The following is a 19,611-nucleotide window of genomic DNA, read 5'->3' as shown; positions in this document are numbered from 1 at the left end:
TCCTTTAAGGGGGGGGGGGAGAATGTAATACTGATTTTTTTTGAGAAAAAAAAGAGAGATTTGACAAAAAGTTGACTTTTTGATCCGTTGCTCGTATGGACGATCGGAGACCGCGGTTGCGTTCATCTCGTCGAGACGAACCCATTTTGCTATTCATATGTCCGTTCTGGGTAATTTGACCCGTAGTGAGCCCAATAAATTTAGACCGTTCGTTGTTTTTTTTTAAAAAAAAAGAGGATAAGTACTGGATCCAGACTCTTCACGCGCCCGCGTCTTCTTTCTCTCGCGTCTCTCTCTCCCCTGCCGTCGCTGCACCATCTGCGCCGCGCCACTTCCCGCCGCACCACTCCTGCTCCAGCGCCGCCGCGCCACCTGCTCACCGCGCCGTGCACCGGCCGCTGTGCTGCACCGTCGCCGTCCGTCGGCTAGCGCAGCCTGTGTCGCCGGCCTACGCGCCGCCGCTGCAGCTGCTTGCCGCGCCGCTGCGCCGCACCGCCGCCGGTTGCCTGCACCGCTGCTGGCCGCCGTGCATCACCGAAGAAGCAGCAGCAGCCGACTGAGCAAAGAAGCTAACCGAAGCAAGCAAAGAAAGAAAGAAGCAAGCACGCGGAAGAAAGCCAGGAAGGAAGAGAAGGAAAGAAAAAGAAAATAAAAGGAAAAAAAAGAGAAAAGGAAAAAGGGAAGGAAAAAAAAGAGAGGAAAAGAAGAAAAAGGGAAAAGTTGGAAATTTCGGAATTTTGTCGGATTCGTCGTCAATCTTTCAAAGGCAATTTCTCGGTAATTTCTGGACGTTTGTGGTTGGATTAAATCAAATCAAGTAATTTGTGTTGTATCATTTCATGTGATCAATAGTTTGATTCGTTTTGATAATCGTTGTTGATTTGAAGATACGACATCCGAGTTGAAGTATTTAATTCGTTCATCGGAGCAAAGTCTAATTAATGAGAGTTTTAGTTCGAATCTGAATTGAAAATAGTGTATCATTTCATGTGATACAGATCTGTGTTCAGTTGTCCGGAATATAGGCGTATACGCGACATTCAGACGTAGAGTTGACGCTTCATATTTTATGTGTTTTTATGTGTTTTAGTTCTAATAGCATACCTGTACAGGTGGTACTACTTCTGGGCGTTCTTGATCGAATTTTCTTTGTCGCTTTTGGTAAAAGGCAAGTAACGTGGGGGTGTGGTTCCGTGCTATGATTATATTCATGTCTTACTATTTTGCAAATAAAATTGAAGTATATGGTTTTCTTTCCTAATCCATTTATATCATGGATGACGTTGCATTCGATTATTTAAATCAATGCTTTTCTTATTGATTTGGATTGTTCCTTTGTCTTCATGAATCAGTTGTGGTTTTTATCATGAGCCATTCAAAAAGGAATAAAGAATTGACGTCAATTCACATGCATACATATGCATTTATGCACTTCATATGGTGATAAAGGCCGATCACTGCCGTCGCGCGTGATTCGTACCGGTACATGGAGTTCCATGAGATGTTGGCATCGTCCAGCTCTCAAATGGAGTTGCATCATGGCATTCATACATTTTTTTTATGATATCTGGCGAATACAAAATTCTGAGAGTTGAATGCCATATTTTGTGGGAAACTGGGTTGAAATTTGTCATTACTTTCTCGACAAATGATCTGAAAGGCTGTTCTCTTTAAAACCATGTGCTTTTCTTGTTGATGTGAGAAGAATGTTTTATTCCCAAATACTTTTGAGCTAAGTGAGATGTGTTTATATTCATAGCTGTTACTTGCTGAGCTCGTCTCACCCCTTGTTAAATCTTTACAGGTATGTTTAAATGTTGACGTGCATTTGGGGATGGATCTTGGTAGCTACACACACTACGTCATCACCATGTTGATAGTTCAACCGGTGTTATAAGTAGTGTTTTTGGTGGTCTGCCGTTTGCTTGGTTTACGTTGTGGTACGACGCTGGTAGCATCGTGAAGATTTCTATATATATGCTGATTTTATCATATACTGTCTGCCTGTGATCTTTTTGGTCAATTATACCATCCTATAGAGGAAATGCTGCCAAAATTTCCTATTTTTTCAAATAATTAAGCTTAGTTTTAAAGTAGGGGGGCAGCGCGTCGGGGGTCGGTGGGGCGGTGCGTCGACAGAGCATAGAGGAGCGACAGTGGGCTAAGGATGCTGAATGGTGCGGCGGTTAAGTATTGGATATAAATAGCAGAAGTATCTATCGGGTCTAAGTAACAACCGGCACTGATACATATATCAGTGCCGGTTCTATGTACCAACTGACACTGATATGTGGAGTATCAGTGCCGAGATATCAGTGCCGGTTTCTATATAGAACCAGCACTGATAATTTCTTTCCCTGGAAATATTCTTTTATTGTTAAATTTGCTAAAAAATTGAAAAAATAATAGAAAAATGATTAGAGTTGAGAAAAATATCAAACCAAATTTATTGAGTTTGTAATACTATCTCATACATGACAAAAATACTTGCATGCATAAAATGTGCATTGAATTATCTTTATTTCAGTTATAAGTCTGTAATTTGTTAATTCCGTAATGAAATTATGAAATATCCATATCCAAATTTGTAATATTAATGTCAAAATTGGTCTAATCTAGTTTAATCTAGTTTAACCTGGTCTAGACCAGTCTAGATTAGTTTGGACCAATTTCGACGGCAGATATAACAGAAATCGGGTTTTGTGTGAAATTGGTGCATGATACTTGTAGTGTCAAAGTACATACCAAAAGTAATGAATACTTGCATGCATGAAATGTGCACTAAATTTGAATTTTAACCAAATCAAACATACACAAACTTAATAGTTCAGATTTTCAACAACAGAAAAGTGTGGTGTCACATAAGCCCGATCGCCTGGTCCGACACTGAGATCTGAACTTTCAAAAAGTTACTCCTTGTTACGGTCGCCAAATACATGAAAGCTGCTTTCATTAAACGATTAATGCTTCGTTATGGCCGCGACGTATGTATGTAGCTTCCTCAGTGTCATCAGTGAGAGGAAGTTCGACATTCTATCCAAAAGGAGGCAGGTCATCGAATTTGTCGCAGTCTTCTTCGTCGACAACATCCTCAACACCAACAATCTTTCATTTTCCTTGAAGAACCACGTGACGCTCCTCCTTGTTAGTTGGATCCGGGTCCTTTACATAGAATACTTGTGCAACATCCTTGGCAAGCACGAATGGTTATTCCCTGTATCTGACGAGTTTGAGATCCACGGTAGTCATACCATACTTGTCGACCTTGACTCCCTCTGGGAGTCTAACCCATTGGCACCAAAATAGAGGGACCATCAACTCGCAATATTTAAGCTCCCAAATCTCCTCTATGAATCCATAGTAGGTCTTCCTGTTGCAAACGCAGTTGTAGGCATCAATACGGACACCACTATTTTGATTAGTGCTCCTGTTGTCTTGTGCTCTCGTATAAAATGTATAGCCATTGATCTCGTATGCTTGGAATGTGCGAATCATAGTTGACGATCCATTAGCCAGCAATTCCAACGGAGCATCGTTGGTATCCTTACCCATCATGTGTTAACGTAACCAATTACCAAAATTATCTTTGTGCTCTCTTGCAATCCAATCAACTGACTTCGTTGGATTTTTGGAGCGCAGTATGCTCACGTGCATATTAACATACGGGCTCACTACAAGTGACTGTTGCAGAACTGCAAAGTGTGCTTTAGTGAATGAAACACAATCTTTAATATGGATTGAAGTATGACCTATCGTCCCTTTCCCCTTTAGCCTTCCCTCATAGCGAGATATAGGCATACCAATCGCATTCAGTTTCATGTAGTCAACACAAAACTCAATGACCCTTGGGCAATGCAACCTTCTGGACGACCTTGGTTACAAACATATTTCTTTAGAACCCCCATGAACCTTTCGAAAGGATACATCTGATGCAGAAATACGGGGCCAAGGCTCTTTATCTCACCCACAATATGAACAATTAGATGGGGCATTATATCAAAAAATGTCAAAGGTAAAATAGTCTCAAACTGACATATAGTATGGACCACGTCTTCCTGCAGCTTTGCCAGTTTGTTCGGATCAATGACCTTATGTGAAATTGCATTGAAAAACGAACACAACTTTATGATTGGGTCTCAGACCTTATCTGGCAGAATATCTCTAATTGCAACTGGAAGCATCAGCGTCATCATCACGTGACAATCATGAGACTTCATGCCAACTAGCTTCTTATCTTTCATGTTTACTAAGCTCCTGATGTTGGAGGAGTAACCAGTCAGAACTTTGACATCACGTAGGTAACCACACAGGTGGATCTTCTCTTCCTTGCTCATATTGTAGCAAGCTGTGGGAAGTTTCTTTTTACCGTTGTCTAATTGTATGTAATGTAGGTCCTTCCTGAGGTTCATTTCTTCCAGGTCCCAGCCGTGCATTTAGTGTATCTTTTGTTTTGCCGGATATGTCTAATAAGGTACCAATCAAGCTATCAAACACATTCTTCTCCACGTGCATGACGTCGATTGCATGTCGGACCATAAGATACTTCCAATAAGGAAGCAATCAAATATTGATAACTTTTTCCACATAGGAGCATGTTGCCCAGTCGAGAATTTTGTACTGTCTGGCCTCTTTCCAAGTACAACTCTAAGTGTCTTTACCATCTTAAATACCTATTCTCGAGTGCGAATCTTCAGAGCTTGACTATGCTCCACTATCCCGTCAAAAGCTCTTTTATTCTTGCGGTATGGGTGATTTGGACGAAGGAACCTATGTTGACCCATGAAGATCATTTTCCGACTGTTTGTCAGCCACCGCCCCTCTATTTTCTCCAAGCACTGAACACATCCATTATACCCTTTTACAATCTGCCCGAATAGGTTACCAAAAGCAGGCCAATCTGAGATCGTTACTAATAGCATTGCGTGCAGGGTGAAATTCTCATGTCTGTACTCATCCCATACCCGTATTCCATCTTTCCACAATACAAGAAGATCTTCAACCAATGGTTTGAGGTACACATCGATATCGTTGCCTGGTTGATTCGGCCCACTAGTCAGCAAAGACATCATAAGGTACTTCCACTTCATGCACATCCAAGGTGGAAGGTTGTAGATACAGAGAGTCACAGGCCAAGTGCTAAGAATACTTCTCATGTTGCTAAAAGGATTCATCCCATCCGTACTCAACCTGAACCTTATATTCTTCAATTCATCTCTGAATTCCTTGTATTTTGAATCGAATCTCCTCCATTGCAGGCCATCAGCAGGGTGTCTAAGCATTCCATCTTTCTTGCGCTATTCGGCGTGCCATCGCATCAACTCAGCATTTGCTCTGTTAGCAAACAATCGCTTCAAACAGGATATTATAGCGAAATACCAAACACCTTAACGGGGGGTCTTTTCTTCTTTCTCTTCACCCCCACGCCATCGCTCTCGATGTCATCAATGTTGCGCTTGTACTATGGTGTATTGCAAACGCGACATGCTTCCAAGTCTGCATACTCGCCGCGAAACAACATGTAGTCGTTTCCATATGCATGTATTTTCTCTACTTCCAATCCCAACGGGCAGATAACCTGCTTGGCATGGTACGTATTTTCGGGCAACACGTTCCCCCTTAGAAGCAATTCCCTCAAGAATTCTAACAATTCATTGATGCCATTATCGGCCCAACCGTTGCTAGCCTTCATTTGCATCAGTGTCAGCACCACATGCAACTTGATGTGCTCATCTTTACAGTTCAAGTAAACTGGTGTTTTAGAGTCCTCTATCATGCACTGGAACTTTTGATGTTGTCTTTCACTGGTGAAGTTCCTGTCCCCATCGCGCAACATTTGCTCTAAGTTGTCTTCATTGTTGCCAACAAAAGTGTCCCCTCCATCATTCTCGACAAAAGTATCTTCAAATGCTGACATATCGAAGTCTTTGTTTGCTGTCATATTGTTGCTTATGTCTTCTTCGACTGTTGGTTGCCCTTCATGCCCAACATCTTCAAGTTCACTATGCTCAGTCCAACGGGTATAGCCAGCCTTGAAACCCCTATGAATCAAGTGTGCACGGATATGCTCTATATCTGAAAACTGCTTCTCGTTCTTGCAGTCAACACACGGACAACATATATAGTGATCGGCATGCTTCCTTTTTGGCTTCTTGTACACTGCCGCAGCCCTCAAAAAATCCTCAACGCCAACAAAGAACTCTGGCCCTCGATCCTTGTATATCCATGACTGGTCCATCTGCAAATCATTATAATTAAACACATTCAACTTATAATCATTAAATATTTGAAAATCTAGAACAAATTCATTGAATTACCTCGCATCTTGATTGGTCCCTATTTGAGGGCCCATCTCCTTCCGGTACTTGGGCCAGGTCAAGGGACCCGCCTTCCAAAGGCTACCGCGTCCGATTGCGACCTATGGGTGGACGTGCTATCCCTACAATACAGTATTCAATAAATTGTGTTAAATTGACTACGTTAATTAATGAACAGAGAAAATCCATTAGATTACTATTTAAATTCAAGACTTTGAAAATATACGCAAACCACATACTAAAAATTGGAGCTAGATTTTAGGGTCATTTTGCAAATACCTCCCTGATTTTTTATTCTTTGCAAGGATGCCACTCGAATGACAGTTCTAGTGGTTTTATTGCAGTTTTTTAATGGCAATAACGGTTCTACTAGTGACAAATTTGCAATTGTCCATAGATTTTAATGTACGCACTCACATATATTTACGTGTGACTATTAGTCTACTCCTTAAATCATGTACACTACAAAATATCAATCTTTCTCTAATTTATATCATAATGGAGCTCTTGCTAATTCCAAAATTCAACACCAAAGAACAACCATTTAAATTCAAATCTAGAGCAATATAGCAACTAAATCCAACTAAGAATTAAATGTAGATCGTCGCTATACATCTAACAATGACAAAGTTGCAAACTTTTCCTAAATTAGATCTCAATTGCATCTCTAAATCAAAAACCGTAGAACAAGCGCCAAGCATCAACCCTAGAGCAATCTACCAAGTAAATATATATAAAAAAGAAATATAGAACATCGTATTAACGTTAGAGCACTTGACTCCTCCAAATCTTGATTCCTTCAACAGTAGAGATGGAAAAAATGGCGAACGGCGCTGTTCTGGTGGGCTTGCGGCAGCTCTAGTCATGCTTGGGGGAGAAGGCAGGCTTTATACTGTAGGGCCACATCAGTGTCGATTAGTATATGGAACCGGCACTGATAGACACTATCAATGCCAGTTCATGGTTCAAACCGGCATTGATAATGTCTATCAGTGCCGGTTCTCAACTCCTCAGTGGCTGTTCATGCGCGGGAGTTTAAGAACCAGCACTGATACGTCAACACTACCAGTTACTATTGAACCGGCACTGATGGACCGGCACATTTGTGGTGTTTTGTAGTAGTGATATGGACGTTGTTCGTCCTTCCCAGGTTCGTTCAGCGGGTGGGAAGAGGTATGTACTTGTTATTGTTGACAATTACTCTTGCTACTCTTAGTCTTCTTTCTTGTAAGCAAGGATAAAGTTTTCTCACACTTTTAGAGCTTAGCTTTTAGATTGTTCAAAGAACTCCCAGGTACATTGAAAATAATTCGTAGTGGTAATGGCACCAAGTTCAAGAACTATCTTTTTATGCTTTCTGCATGAACATGGCATTGATTTTCTACCTCATGCGTTCCTCATTAGAATTGTGTGGTTGAAAGAAAAAACATAACTTTGGTGGTGATGGCTAGGACGATGCTCGATGAGCATAGAACTCCTAAGAAGTTTTGGGCTGAGGCCATTAGCACAATGTGCTATATCTCAAATTGGATTTTCTTACGCTCAATCTTGAATTTGACTTCTTATGAGTTTCACTTTGGGAGGAAGCCAAAGGTTTCACATTTGAGTTTTTGGTTGTCGGTGCTTCATCCTAAAGCGTGGCAATCTCGAAAATTTTGAGTTGCATTCTTCCGATGGTATTTTCTTAGGGCTTTCTCTTCATAGTCATACTTACATGATTTATAATCTTGACACTTACACCATCATAGAATCCCGTGATGTGACTTTTGATGAAACATCCACATGTGCTAGTTTTGCCTTTGAGTGTGCAGGAGATCAGGAGATGAGCGAGAGCTTCTTTATAGATGGTGACATTCCAGCTCTCGGTGATGACAAGGATGATCCACTACTTCCCTCGACCACACCTGCTCTAGAGCTGGTTCCTGCTTCTACTCTAGCAAAGGGTCCTGCAGTCTCTACACCCACTTTAGCTGCCCTCGAGCCTGCACCAGCTGTGTTTGAGGGGGAGGTTCTCTCTTAGCATGAGGCCCCTCAACACATTCAGCGGCGCCATCCCCCACACATGATTATCAGAGATCTAGATGAGAGGGTAATGAGGTTCAAATATTCTTCTCATGCTTATTTTACTGATTTTGCATTCGTTGGTTCCTTTGAGCCCCATGATGTTGGACATGCTTTATTTAATTCAAATTGGGTCAATGTCATGCATAAAGAGCTTGAAAATTTTAAGAGAAACCAAGTTTGGGTCCTTGTAGAGTCACCCCTAATGTTCACACTATAAGCACAAAATGGATTTTAAAAAACAAATAGATTGAGGATGGGTCTGTAGTGAGAAATAAGGTTAGACTAGTGGCTCAGGGTTTCACTCAAATTAAGGGGATAGATTTTAGAGAGACCTTTGCACCGGTAGCTAGGCTAGAAGCCATTAGGATCCCCCTAGCATTTGCGGCATCCCAGAGTTTTAAGCTGTATCAAATGGATATCAAGAGTACTTTCCTAAATCATTTCATACAGGAAGAGGTCTATATCAAGCAACCCCCAGACTTTGAGCACCCGAAGGACCCTCATAGAGTTTACAAGCTTTAGAAAGCTTTGTATGGGCTTAAGCAAGTACCTAGAGCTTGGTATGATAGGCATAAGTCTTTCTTGTAAGAGCATGGGTATGTCATGGGGTCAGTTGATAAAACTATTTTCACTCTCAAGCATAGCAAAGATTACCTACTTGTTCAGATTTACGGGGATGATATCATTTTTTTGGCTCTTCTCATGCACTTGTGGCCAAGTTTGCTAAAACTATGAGTAGGGAGTTCGACATGTCGATAATGGATGAGCTCAATTTCTTCCTTGGACTTCAAATCAAGCAACGCAATCAAGGTATGTTTGTCCACCAGATGAAGTACACCAAGGAGCTACAGAAGAAGTTTGATATGAGTGACGCGAAGACCTTGGCGATACCGATGGCTACCTCGACCATGCTTGATCTGGATGAAGATGGCGAAGTGGTGGACCAGCGAGAGTTCAAGAGCATGATTGGCTTCCTCTTTTACCTGACGGTGACAAGACCAAACATCCACTTTGCCATCTGCCTTTGCGCGCACTTCCAAGCTTCACCGAGGACGTCTCACTACCAAGCGGTGAAACGCATTCAGAGGTACCTCAAGCACACTCTCGAGTATGGTCTTTGGTAATCTGCTACCGCTTTGCTTTCTCTTCGAGGTTTTTCCAATACGGATTTTGTTGGTTGTTGAATTGACAGGAAGAGTACCTCTAGTACTTATCATTTCTTGGGTACTTCTCTTATGTGTTGGTCTTCTCGCAAACAGTCTAGCGTTACACAGTCTATTAATGAAGCTAAATATGTAGCTGTTGCTCATAGATCTTATGGATAATTGCTACCTTGAGGGACTTTGGGTTAGATTTTAAGAGTGTCATTTTTGTGTGACAACACCAGTGTCATAAGCGTAGCCAATAATCCAGTCTAGTACTCTAGAACCAAACACACAGATATGAGATTCCACTTTCTGAGAGACCACAATGAGAAAGTGGACATAGATTTGAAATATATTGATATCCAACACCAGCTAGTTGATATCTTCATCAAGCCTCTAGATGTTACTAGATTTTTCTATTTGAGGGAAGAGCTTGGTGTGTGTTGTCCCTATGGGATTGTGTGAGGGGGAGTTACCTTTGTATATACTCTATCTTATTTTTATTGCATTTGCATTGTATCGTATCATGTAAGATAATCATAGTAGTTGAGCTTTTACTTGTATGTCTTTAGTATTTTCAGTTGTTAGAATTGAATTTGGACTAAGTTGAGTAGTTGTGCTAAGTTGAGTAGTTGTGCGGAACAAGCTTTTAATCTTATACTCCTCTTGATATTTTTACATTAAATATTTCAAGCAAGGTAGCTTTTTTTAAAATAAAATTTGACGATTTTATGAATCATGTAGACTATAAAATGTTGCATTCTTGATCACCATGTTAGAAATTTTTTTGACTTAGTCGATACTTGTGTTAAGGGTAGTTTGATGAATATTTTACTCTAGTCTTCTTGGTTCAAGTCAGCAGATCAGGGAATATAGTACTATATTTTCCGTCTTTACCAAATATTTAGCTTATGATAGAACATTAGGGAAACATGTATTCCTTGTGTCGTGGGTGGCTTAGTCGTGCATATTTAGAGTTTTGCACACGTGGGTTTAAGGATTTGCACGTGGCCGTATGCATGACATTAGCTTTTTGTGTATACTAGAATTAGTGTGATATAAACTCTATTATTACTGTGATTAGTAATATTAATTTAGGTTAAATTAATGTCTAAATGCTTAAATTTTTATTTATTTATCCTGGATTGAGTATCACTATCGATTTATAGTTGGAACCGGCAATGACAAGTATAGAAATCATTAGAATAAGCTTAAGAACCGACAGTAATAGCTGGTTTTCACTGTCAATTCAAAAACCGATAGTAATACAGTTTTTTAACCAGTGATGATGACTGTTTATGTAGTAATACACCTAAACAGAAACTTTCATTTAATATTTCCCCTCCAACTGGCATCCAGTGGTAACCATTCCTTTAGATAAAAAAGCTGTCATTGATTACTATGGAGAAGGCTATTCTAGATGCATCATTAAACTTATCACACGCAGTTTTACTAGCGAGGCCGTCTATTATATGGTAGAAGCTCAGAACCCTCTGTGTGAACTATTATAGATAGTTCCAAAATAAAAGCATTTGTGATATCTCCACTTATCACAAACAGTTTTTGTTCACAATGCGTTAGTAGAGTTTGCAACAAAAATTGTTTGTGATAATAGAATATCCCAAACGGTTTTTTACCTAGAACTGTATGCGATTATATTTCAACTTTCCCTCTCTTGCTGAATTTTATTTTCCCACTCGTTTCACTTCCAACTTCGTCTAAAATAAAAGGCTATGACTCTCCTTCTCCTCTACTCTTCTCGCTTCTCTCTCTCAGAAGGTTCAAAAATCATCAGTTTCTCACATACCAATAAAAACAGACGGTTCAGAAACCGTCTTCGATAACGGTTTCGAACCGTCTATGATAACCGTATATGACTTAGTAGGTAATCATAGCCATGTGTCCTTAAAATTCAACAGCCAAAAAATCATGGGTCAAATCCTCGAAAACCACAGTTAGTGAGAATGGACCCATGTTATTTACCCACAAGAGGCAGGTGTCATACCACCGGGTTGCATAATATAGAAATAATTCTCCGTGAGACATTGAATGTTAACAATATCCTCAGTCTGCCACTAGAAAATTTTTAATCCCTTATGTGCCACTACTATAAATATTTCCTTCCCTCTGTACCACTTCCATCCATACGATGTTACATTACTGTTAAATAAGGTGTAAAAGGACCCTACTACCCTTGCCTTCCTCTTCTTCTCCGGCTACCATGCCTACCTGTTTCAGCCATCTAATGAGCATCCAATGGCCTAGATATGTTTTCTTTGTATAAAGGATAGCATCCATATATGCTCAGCCCGACCCACCCCAACTCACCCAGCTGTCGCCGCCGCCACCACGCGCTTTGCTCCCCGTCCCCTCTTTGTCGCTGTCCCCACCGCTGACGAGCACCTCTGGCGTCCCTCCCTCCTCCACCTCTTACCCCCTATTACCCACGCCACCTCTCCTTCACTGCTCCTTCTTCTTTGTCACTGGCGAGACGCCGTCGTGCCATCCCTCCCTCGCTAACTGGTACGCAGCTCGACGTCCCCACCGCTAGCTCTATCCAACCGATCATCTTCCACCATTGCGACGAGCGGTGCCAGCACTGCCCATCACCACTGTCGGGCCAGCAACCTCCCACAGCCTCCATCTAGAACCGGAGGCACAAAATCCCCTAAACCCCAATGCCACAACTGCTATCCCCAACCCTAAACCGAGCAAAGCTCCCTAGAGTTGAAGGTCTTGTTGGAGAAGATGATTGCGTCACCAGAGAAGATGAGGTGTGGATCCCCTGCGACAGCGTCATGGAGGTAGCGGCACACACGCGCAGGCTAGCAGCTACCACAACCGCATGTGGTCCACCGCCAAGAGCAGCGTAGCGTGCGGCTCACTATCGGAGGTGGCTGCTAGCGACCCGTGTGGAGGTGGCGGGTGGAGGCCAACATCAGGAATCGACTATTGGTGGTGTCCTCTAGTTGTGGTCTCTTCATCCTGATATGTCGCAATGGCTCGTAGTCGCGGGATCTACAGGTTGTTGCTTCTTGCATAAGGCATCAAGAGGGGTGCTCATCTTCTCGATGTATTGATTTGATGCTCAATTGGATCATGAGAGTATTGCACAATGTTAGTACTTGATTTGGTAGGGATGGAGAGCAACGAGCGGAGGGATAAAGGTCGTGCACCATCGGCTGGCCACCTGCCTGGATGTGTTGGGACAGAGAGAGAGCCGAACAGGGGAGAGATGTGAAGAATGGGAGGGAGAGAGGTGTCGGTTGGCTAAGCCTTACACGTGGCGGGGGGCACTTGTAAGTAGGGGCACTTCAGCCATTTTCTAAAAAAAATTAGCACCTAATGGTGTGTAAAACTTATAGAGTTGACGGGAGTAGTAGGAGAGGAACTAAAAATTGAAAGTAGTGGCACCGAAGGGACCATCATTTTTTGAATGGTAAATCGAGGATTTCTCTAATATTCAATGGCTCACCGAGAATTATGTCACTAATATAACCTTCTTAGGTGATTATGTACTCGTTATCATGGTTCATGTTTCGGATGATGCATTACTGAAAAGCGTGCAGTATAGTAATAAGCTAGCTCTCGTATGTGCTGACACAACTCGTATCGTACATCCATCTTCTATTCATCTATAATTATATTATTATTGTAAATCTAAATTAATAACATCTAGAAGATTTTGCAATCACCAACAAATAAATTACTTCGTCATTTCCTATCGGCAATTGACTCGGGTTGGAGGAGCCGCATTTTGTATGCTTTCGCCGGCTTCCGATGAGTGTTTGTTGGTGTCATCCCTAAAATATTTTATTATTATTTAATCCTTATGTTGGACTAATTAAGTAAAAATAAAAAATAAATACGCTCATACATAAAGTTTCTATGTTGGAGCTTGCTAATTAAATAAAATATAAAAAATATAATTATATCTTGCTACATACATAAATATTATGGCAAAATTTTTGAATTCAGTAAAATTAAAATAAATGCGCTAATACCTAAAGTTTCCATATTGAAGCATGCTAATTAATTAAAATATAAAAAATATAATTAGAGCTTACTACATACCTAAATATCATGACTAATTTTTCTAATTTATTAAAAGTCAATCATAAATATGCTCAGACCTAAAGTTCCTATATTGAAACTTGCTAATTAATTAGAATATAAAAAAATAATTAAAGTTTGCTATTTTCTAATTCATTAAAAAACAAAAATAAATATGATCAAGCTAATTAAATCAATAATAAAGACAATTTCCACCATAAGCTACTAATTGAAGCTTACATATCATAAATGATGTATAATTTTATCTACATTGTCTCAAAACATCATGGCCATAAGTTTATCTCCATCATTTCAAAATCTAGAGAAATTTAGCAAATAAAATTCAATTAAAAATAGATTGGAGATTAAGTTATATACCTTGAAACACGTAGGGCATGAGGATTCCTCAAAAATTTGAAACCACCAAGAATTTGGTGAACAAAAATAGTCATCACCAAGCAAGAACATAGCTCTTTCTATTGTGCTCGAGCTCGAAAAAAGAGAGGAGGAATTTTATATAGCCGAGACATCACTGTCGACTTATATAACTAGTCGGCAGTGATGTCCAGTTATCACTATCAGACAGTGACTTAAGCCGGCTATAATAAAGGAGTTGAGTATCGCTATCAACTCAAACTATTAGATATGTGAGAAGAACCATTTATCATGACTTATAAACCAGTATATAAAAGCCTAGTTATATAGTGGCAGCAGAACCAGATTCGCTTTGGCAGGAAATAACTAATTCCGTCCCAAATACACACCATGCAGGTCTACACTTGGTACTTTCCGTCCCCTATTTAAACCCCATGAGTGCAACCCCTCCTCCTCCACTCCTACACACCACCCTTCAATTCCTTCCCTCACGACGCGCTCTCTCTCTCTCTCTCATACAGATAGAGAGAAGCTTAACTGATCGTTCAAGTAGTGTCCATGGCGGCCAGTCGAGTGGTGTGGGTGAACGGGCCAATCGTGGTCGGCGCCGGGCCGGCGGGGCTGTCGGTGGCGGCGTGCCTGCGCGAGCGCGGCGTGCCATCGGTTGTGCTCGACCGCGCCGACTGCGTCGCCTCGCTGTGGCAGCGCCGCACCTACGACCGCCTCCGCCTCCACCTGCCGCGCCACTTCTGCGAGCTCCCGGGGATGTCCTTCCCGGACGACTACCCGGAGTACCCCACCAAGCGCCAGTTCGTCGACTACCTCGAGGCCTACGCCGCGCGCTCCGGCGTCGAGCCCCGGTTCAACCAGGCAGTCACGTCAGCCCGTTACGACGCTGCGGCGGGGCTGTGGCGGGTGCGCGCCGAGGACGTCGTCTCGGGGGAGGCCACCGAGTACATCGGCAGGTGGCTCGTCGTGGCCACGGGCGAGAACGCGGAGCGTATCGTGCCGGAGTTCGAGGGCGCCGAAGACTTCGGTGGGCCCGTATCGCACGTGTCGGAGTACAAGTCCGGCGAAGCGTTCAGCGGCAAGCGCGTGCTCGTCGTCGGCTGTGGCAACTCCGGCATGGAGGTCTGCCTTGACCTCTGCGACCACAATGCCCTCCCTTCCATGGTCGTCAGGGACTCGGTGAGCACTCCATCACCATGTATACGCATGCGAATTCTACATCTCCATGAACGACGTTTCAATTCGCTGACTTGGTCGTTCTCGTTCTCGACAAGAAGGTGCACGTCCTGCCACGGGAGATGATCGGCGTTGCGACGTTCTCGGTCGCCGTCTTCCTCCTCCGATTCCTGCCGCTGTGGCTGGTGGACAGGATTCTCGTCCTCCTCGCGCGGCTGTTCCTCGGCAACCTGGAGAAGCTCGGCATCAGGCGGCCGTCTGGGGGGCCGCTGGAGCTCAAGAACACCAGGGGCAGGACACCGGTGCTCGACATCGGCGCGCTCGCCAGGATCCGGTCCGGCGACATCAAGGTCGTGCCTGGGATCAAAAGGTTCTTCCATGGGGGCGCAGAGCTCGTCGACGGCCGGCGCGTCGCTGCCGAAGCGGTGATCCTGGCCACCGGCTACCACAGCAACGTCCCTCAGTGGCTCAAGGTACGACATGCATCTTAATTATTTTATTGCACTCATACGTCCATAGTGGGTGACTTTTTATTTCCCAACGATAAATAATAAAAATCGAGCTGAAAAGGTAAAAAGGGAAATTCTAAAGTAGAAAATATGCTAGCTAAGTAACTCTAAAGCTTTTTTTTACGATAACTTGATAAGAGGACAAAGTAAGGTGTATTGTACCGAAAAAGGCCTCTGAAAAAGGTTGGATAATGATGCCTAACAAAGTAAGGCTTTGTCATGTTAATTTGACAGTTCGAAAGTTGTTAGGTAGTACTAAAAGTGTCATGCTCCATTCCTCTATATATTTTTTATTATTATTCTATTGAAAAACAACTCATCTATTCTTGTGATGCTCTGCAGGGAAGTGACTTCTTCACCCAGGAAGGGTACCCAAGGGCGCCATTCCCAGATGGCTGGAAGGGGCAGTCAGGGCTCTACTCTGTTGGCTTCACCAGGAGAGGCCTCTCAGGTGTCTCATCTGATGCTGTCAAGGTTGCACAGGACATTGCCATAGCGTGGGAACAGCAAACCTCCACAAGATCATGATGGATTGATGCATCCAAACACATAATTGGACTAGCCGATTAACTTGCCGATGATCATTAATCCTAATGGACTTGCTAACTTCGCATATCTTGTCATCGCATCGGTGCATGTCCAATAATACTTGATGCAATTTGGCCAAGAGTTATCCAAGCACAAGTTCAGAGATATATGGTCATCTATGACCAGAGAAGTTCAGGGAAACAAAATGAAAATCATAAGCCAATAACTCTCGGAGATTGTTTCTGGGTCCAAAGAAGCAGAGGACGAAGTTGGGAACTCGGGAGAACCGGAGATGCCGCAAATGAATATGTATCTTGGATACTACAGCATTGGTGAGGAGGCCAGATTCTATGCATCAACTAGAGCCCAAATTTTGCTGTTGCCATGGGCCCTTATGTACAGAAATATTAAGTAGTGAAGTTGTGTATAGTACAACTGATGTTTGGTATAGTCTAGAGTTGACATCTCATGTGTACTACCTTGATGTTTATGTATGGAGTTGAAAATGAGGAATGTAATTTAACTTATTCTATTCATGAACTTTGAAGTAACAGTTTCAATTATGTTGTTCAATACTATGTTACCATACTCTGCAAAAACAGAAAAGAACGTTACAATTCTGAGGTATTTTAACTAATCGTTTCGACTTCAACATTCCTCGAAGTAAATCTTTCCCATAATTATAATAGAAGAATACAGATCAATTCTCCATCACATAAAAATTTAAAACTGTAACTAAATTCTAAAAAGAAATCTGAGATTGCTAGATTTTCATATGAATACAGCTCCTATAAAGTATCTTGCATGACTGTATGTATACTGCAACATAAGTTCATCAATCACCATTGTTTCCTAATATTCAATTAAGCAGGACAGACAAGTAAGTTATTTCATAATATTTTGAGCATTGGAAGCATACATGTAGCTAATGTGATTATTATCTTGTATTTATACAGATACTGTCTGTGTTTGGCATATATTGATTTGCTAGAAATATAATAAAGTTTCAACTTTGGGAGAAAAGTGTCCACTGAGTAGTAGAGAATATGTTCCGGCGAGCATTTCATATGATACCCTAATTCCTGTGAGAACTGATGTTTCTCCATGGCAAATGGGGCCTATATGCCGTATTTTTATTTTTATTTTCGGATGGCTGTAGCTCTGCCTATTCAATTAAGAGAGAAACAGAGTTTAGAAATTATAACACCAGTCCCAAATAACTCACCCATATTTTCTGTTTCAATAATGCCTGAACTTCCAACTGCCTTTGTTGCGGTTAAGGAATATCTGCGTCATTACAGTGGAGTCTTTGGATTGCAGTTCTTGACTCCTTCCAGGCAACAGATCATCGACTCAAAGCTCTAGTTTCTTCATTGTCATGAGAAGGAAAACACAAACTTTATGTAACGGCTCTACCATTTTAGATTAGCCATGGATTGCAGGTAATAAGTTTTAACACAGGTCACCATTTATTGTGGAAAAAAACCTAGGAGAAAAAAAAATTATTTGAGCCTTTTTTTTTTTGAACAGTCATTGCACAACAAGTGGGAAGACAGCATTCAGGGATATATGGATCTGTATAGTTTATCTTCGAATGGCTTTGGAACTGGCAGTGGCGGTGCATGCACTTAAACATTGGAGACAATTATGAGATATTCACAGACCACAAGAGTCTAAAGTACATCTTCATCGAGCTGGATTTAAATCTGAGACAAAGAAGATGGTTGGAATTGATAAAAGACTACAACATAGACATCTAGTATCACCGTGGCAAGGCCAAAATCATAGCAGATACCCTGAGCAAAAAAGCTCATTGCTACAACCTAATATTCAGAAACAAAGGTTAAAACTACTTGAAGAAATCCAAGGACTAAACTTCTAATTAGTTAATGAAGGTTGTATCAATAGCCTAAGTGTCTAACCTACCTTAGAAGACCAAATCTGGGAATATCAGGGAAAAGATAAAGAACTACATAAAATCGAGATCCATACCGAGAAAGATAAGACCCCTGAATTTTGAGTAGATGACAAAGGAACTTTATAGTATAAGGATATGATATGTGTTCCTAGAAACAAAGAGCTTTGAAATATCATCATAGACGAAGCCCACAAACTCCGCTTATTCCATTCACCTTGGATTGATAAAAATGTTTCTAGACCTAAGAGAGAAATATTGGTTGTTTCAAATGAAGAGGAACATTGTTAAATTCATCGCATGCTATGACATATACCAGAGAGTTAAGGCAGAATATCAGAGACTAGCATAATTGCTTCAACCACTTCCTATTCCAAGTATGGAAGCGACACAAAATAAGGATTGACTTTATTGTTGAACTGCACCAATCTCAGAAAGGACATGACTCCATAAGGGTTATAGTAAACTGCCTAACCGAGGTAGCCCATTTCATACCAGTTAGAACAACTTATGGAGGAGATAAGCTAGCATAGTTGTATGTTGATAATATCCTCAGACTTCATGGTGTCCTAATTAGAATTGTGTCAGGCCACGGTCCTCAGTTTCACTGCATGATTCTAGAAAAGCCTACATGCCATCTTGGGAACCAAGCTTGGCTATATCTCAACCTATCACCCACAAACCGATGGTCAAACTGAGCGAGTAAACCAAATCATGGAAGATATGTTAAGATATTGTATGCTCACCTATGAAAAAGATTGGGAGAAAAGGTTGTCTTATATTGAATTCTCCTATAATAATAGTTACTAGGCTAGCCTTAAAATGTCACCTTTTGAGGCATTATATGGGAGAAAATACATAACCCCTCTTATGTGATCAAAAAGTTATGCTGACACAAAGAGAAGGGATTTGAAATGGGATATTTTGTGTACCTAAAGGTGTTACCAATAAGGGGTACACGGAGATTTTGGATTCGAGGAAAATTAGCACTGCACTACATTAGACCCTACAAGATACTAAAAAAGATAAGAGATGTGGCCTGCCATCTTGAACTACCAGAATAAATGTCAGATATTCATGACGTCTTCCATGTTTCAAAGTTAAAAAAGTTCCTAAGAGTTCCCGAAGAAGGAGTGCCGTTATAAGTGATGGGCCTTCAGCCCGACCTACGATACCAAGAGAGGCCAATTAAAATATTGGATATAGCATAGCGCTAGACCAGAAGATCAATGGTCAAATTTTGTTAGGTGCGATGGAGCAACCACACTTAAGCTTAAGCCACCTGGGGGTATGAAGAGGATCTCAAGAAAGTCCCCTGATCCCCTATGAAAGGGAGGAACAATGCCTCCTTCTCCCTCTACACCACACCACCACAACTCCCTCTCCAATCCTCTATTTATACACTCAAAACTAGTTGTTGCCATCACCGCAGCCACTCATCGGGAAGCCCATCCCCCCTCCTCCTTTCCTCCGTTTCCTTCCCCACTCGAGAGCCCTAACCCCATCCGAGACTTGCCTCCATC

At 41.7% G+C, this 19,611-nt stretch overlaps 1 protein-coding gene across 1 annotated transcript; it reads left to right on the top strand.

The window, feature by feature from the left end:
- The first annotated feature begins 14,319 nt into the window (after positions 1-14,319).
- LOC133892023 (probable indole-3-pyruvate monooxygenase YUCCA9) lies at positions 14,320-16,678 on the top strand. The gene is made up of 3 exons (XM_062332765.1): positions 14,320-15,139; positions 15,238-15,609; positions 15,988-16,678. The coding sequence occupies exons 1-3, from the start codon at positions 14,510-14,512 to the stop codon at positions 16,171-16,173; spliced, it is 1,188 nt and encodes a 395-aa protein (XP_062188749.1). The 5' UTR covers positions 14,320-14,509; the 3' UTR covers positions 16,174-16,678.
- The last annotated feature ends 2,933 nt before the right edge of the window (positions 16,679-19,611 follow it).

This window comes from Phragmites australis, chromosome 15 (genome assembly GCF_958298935.1).
Source record: "Phragmites australis chromosome 15, lpPhrAust1.1, whole genome shotgun sequence".
In the NCBI taxonomy this organism is placed as follows: Eukaryota; Viridiplantae; Streptophyta; class Magnoliopsida; order Poales; family Poaceae; genus Phragmites; species Phragmites australis.
This window is presented reverse-complemented; position numbering and strand designations above follow the sequence as displayed.

Bases quoted from the DNA above. Each gene is read 5' to 3' on its own strand.
- LOC133892023 (XM_062332765.1), top strand. From the start codon at position 14,510: ATGGCGGCCAGTCGAGTGGTGTGGGTGAACGGGCCAATCGTGGTCGGC. The intron at 15,140-15,237 runs GTGAGCACTCCA...CTCGACAAGAAG, and splicing joins CCATGGTCGTCAGGGACTCG to GTGCACGTCCTGCCACGGGA. The intron at 15,610-15,987 runs GTACGACATGCA...GATGCTCTGCAG, and splicing joins ACGTCCCTCAGTGGCTCAAG to GGAAGTGACTTCTTCACCCA.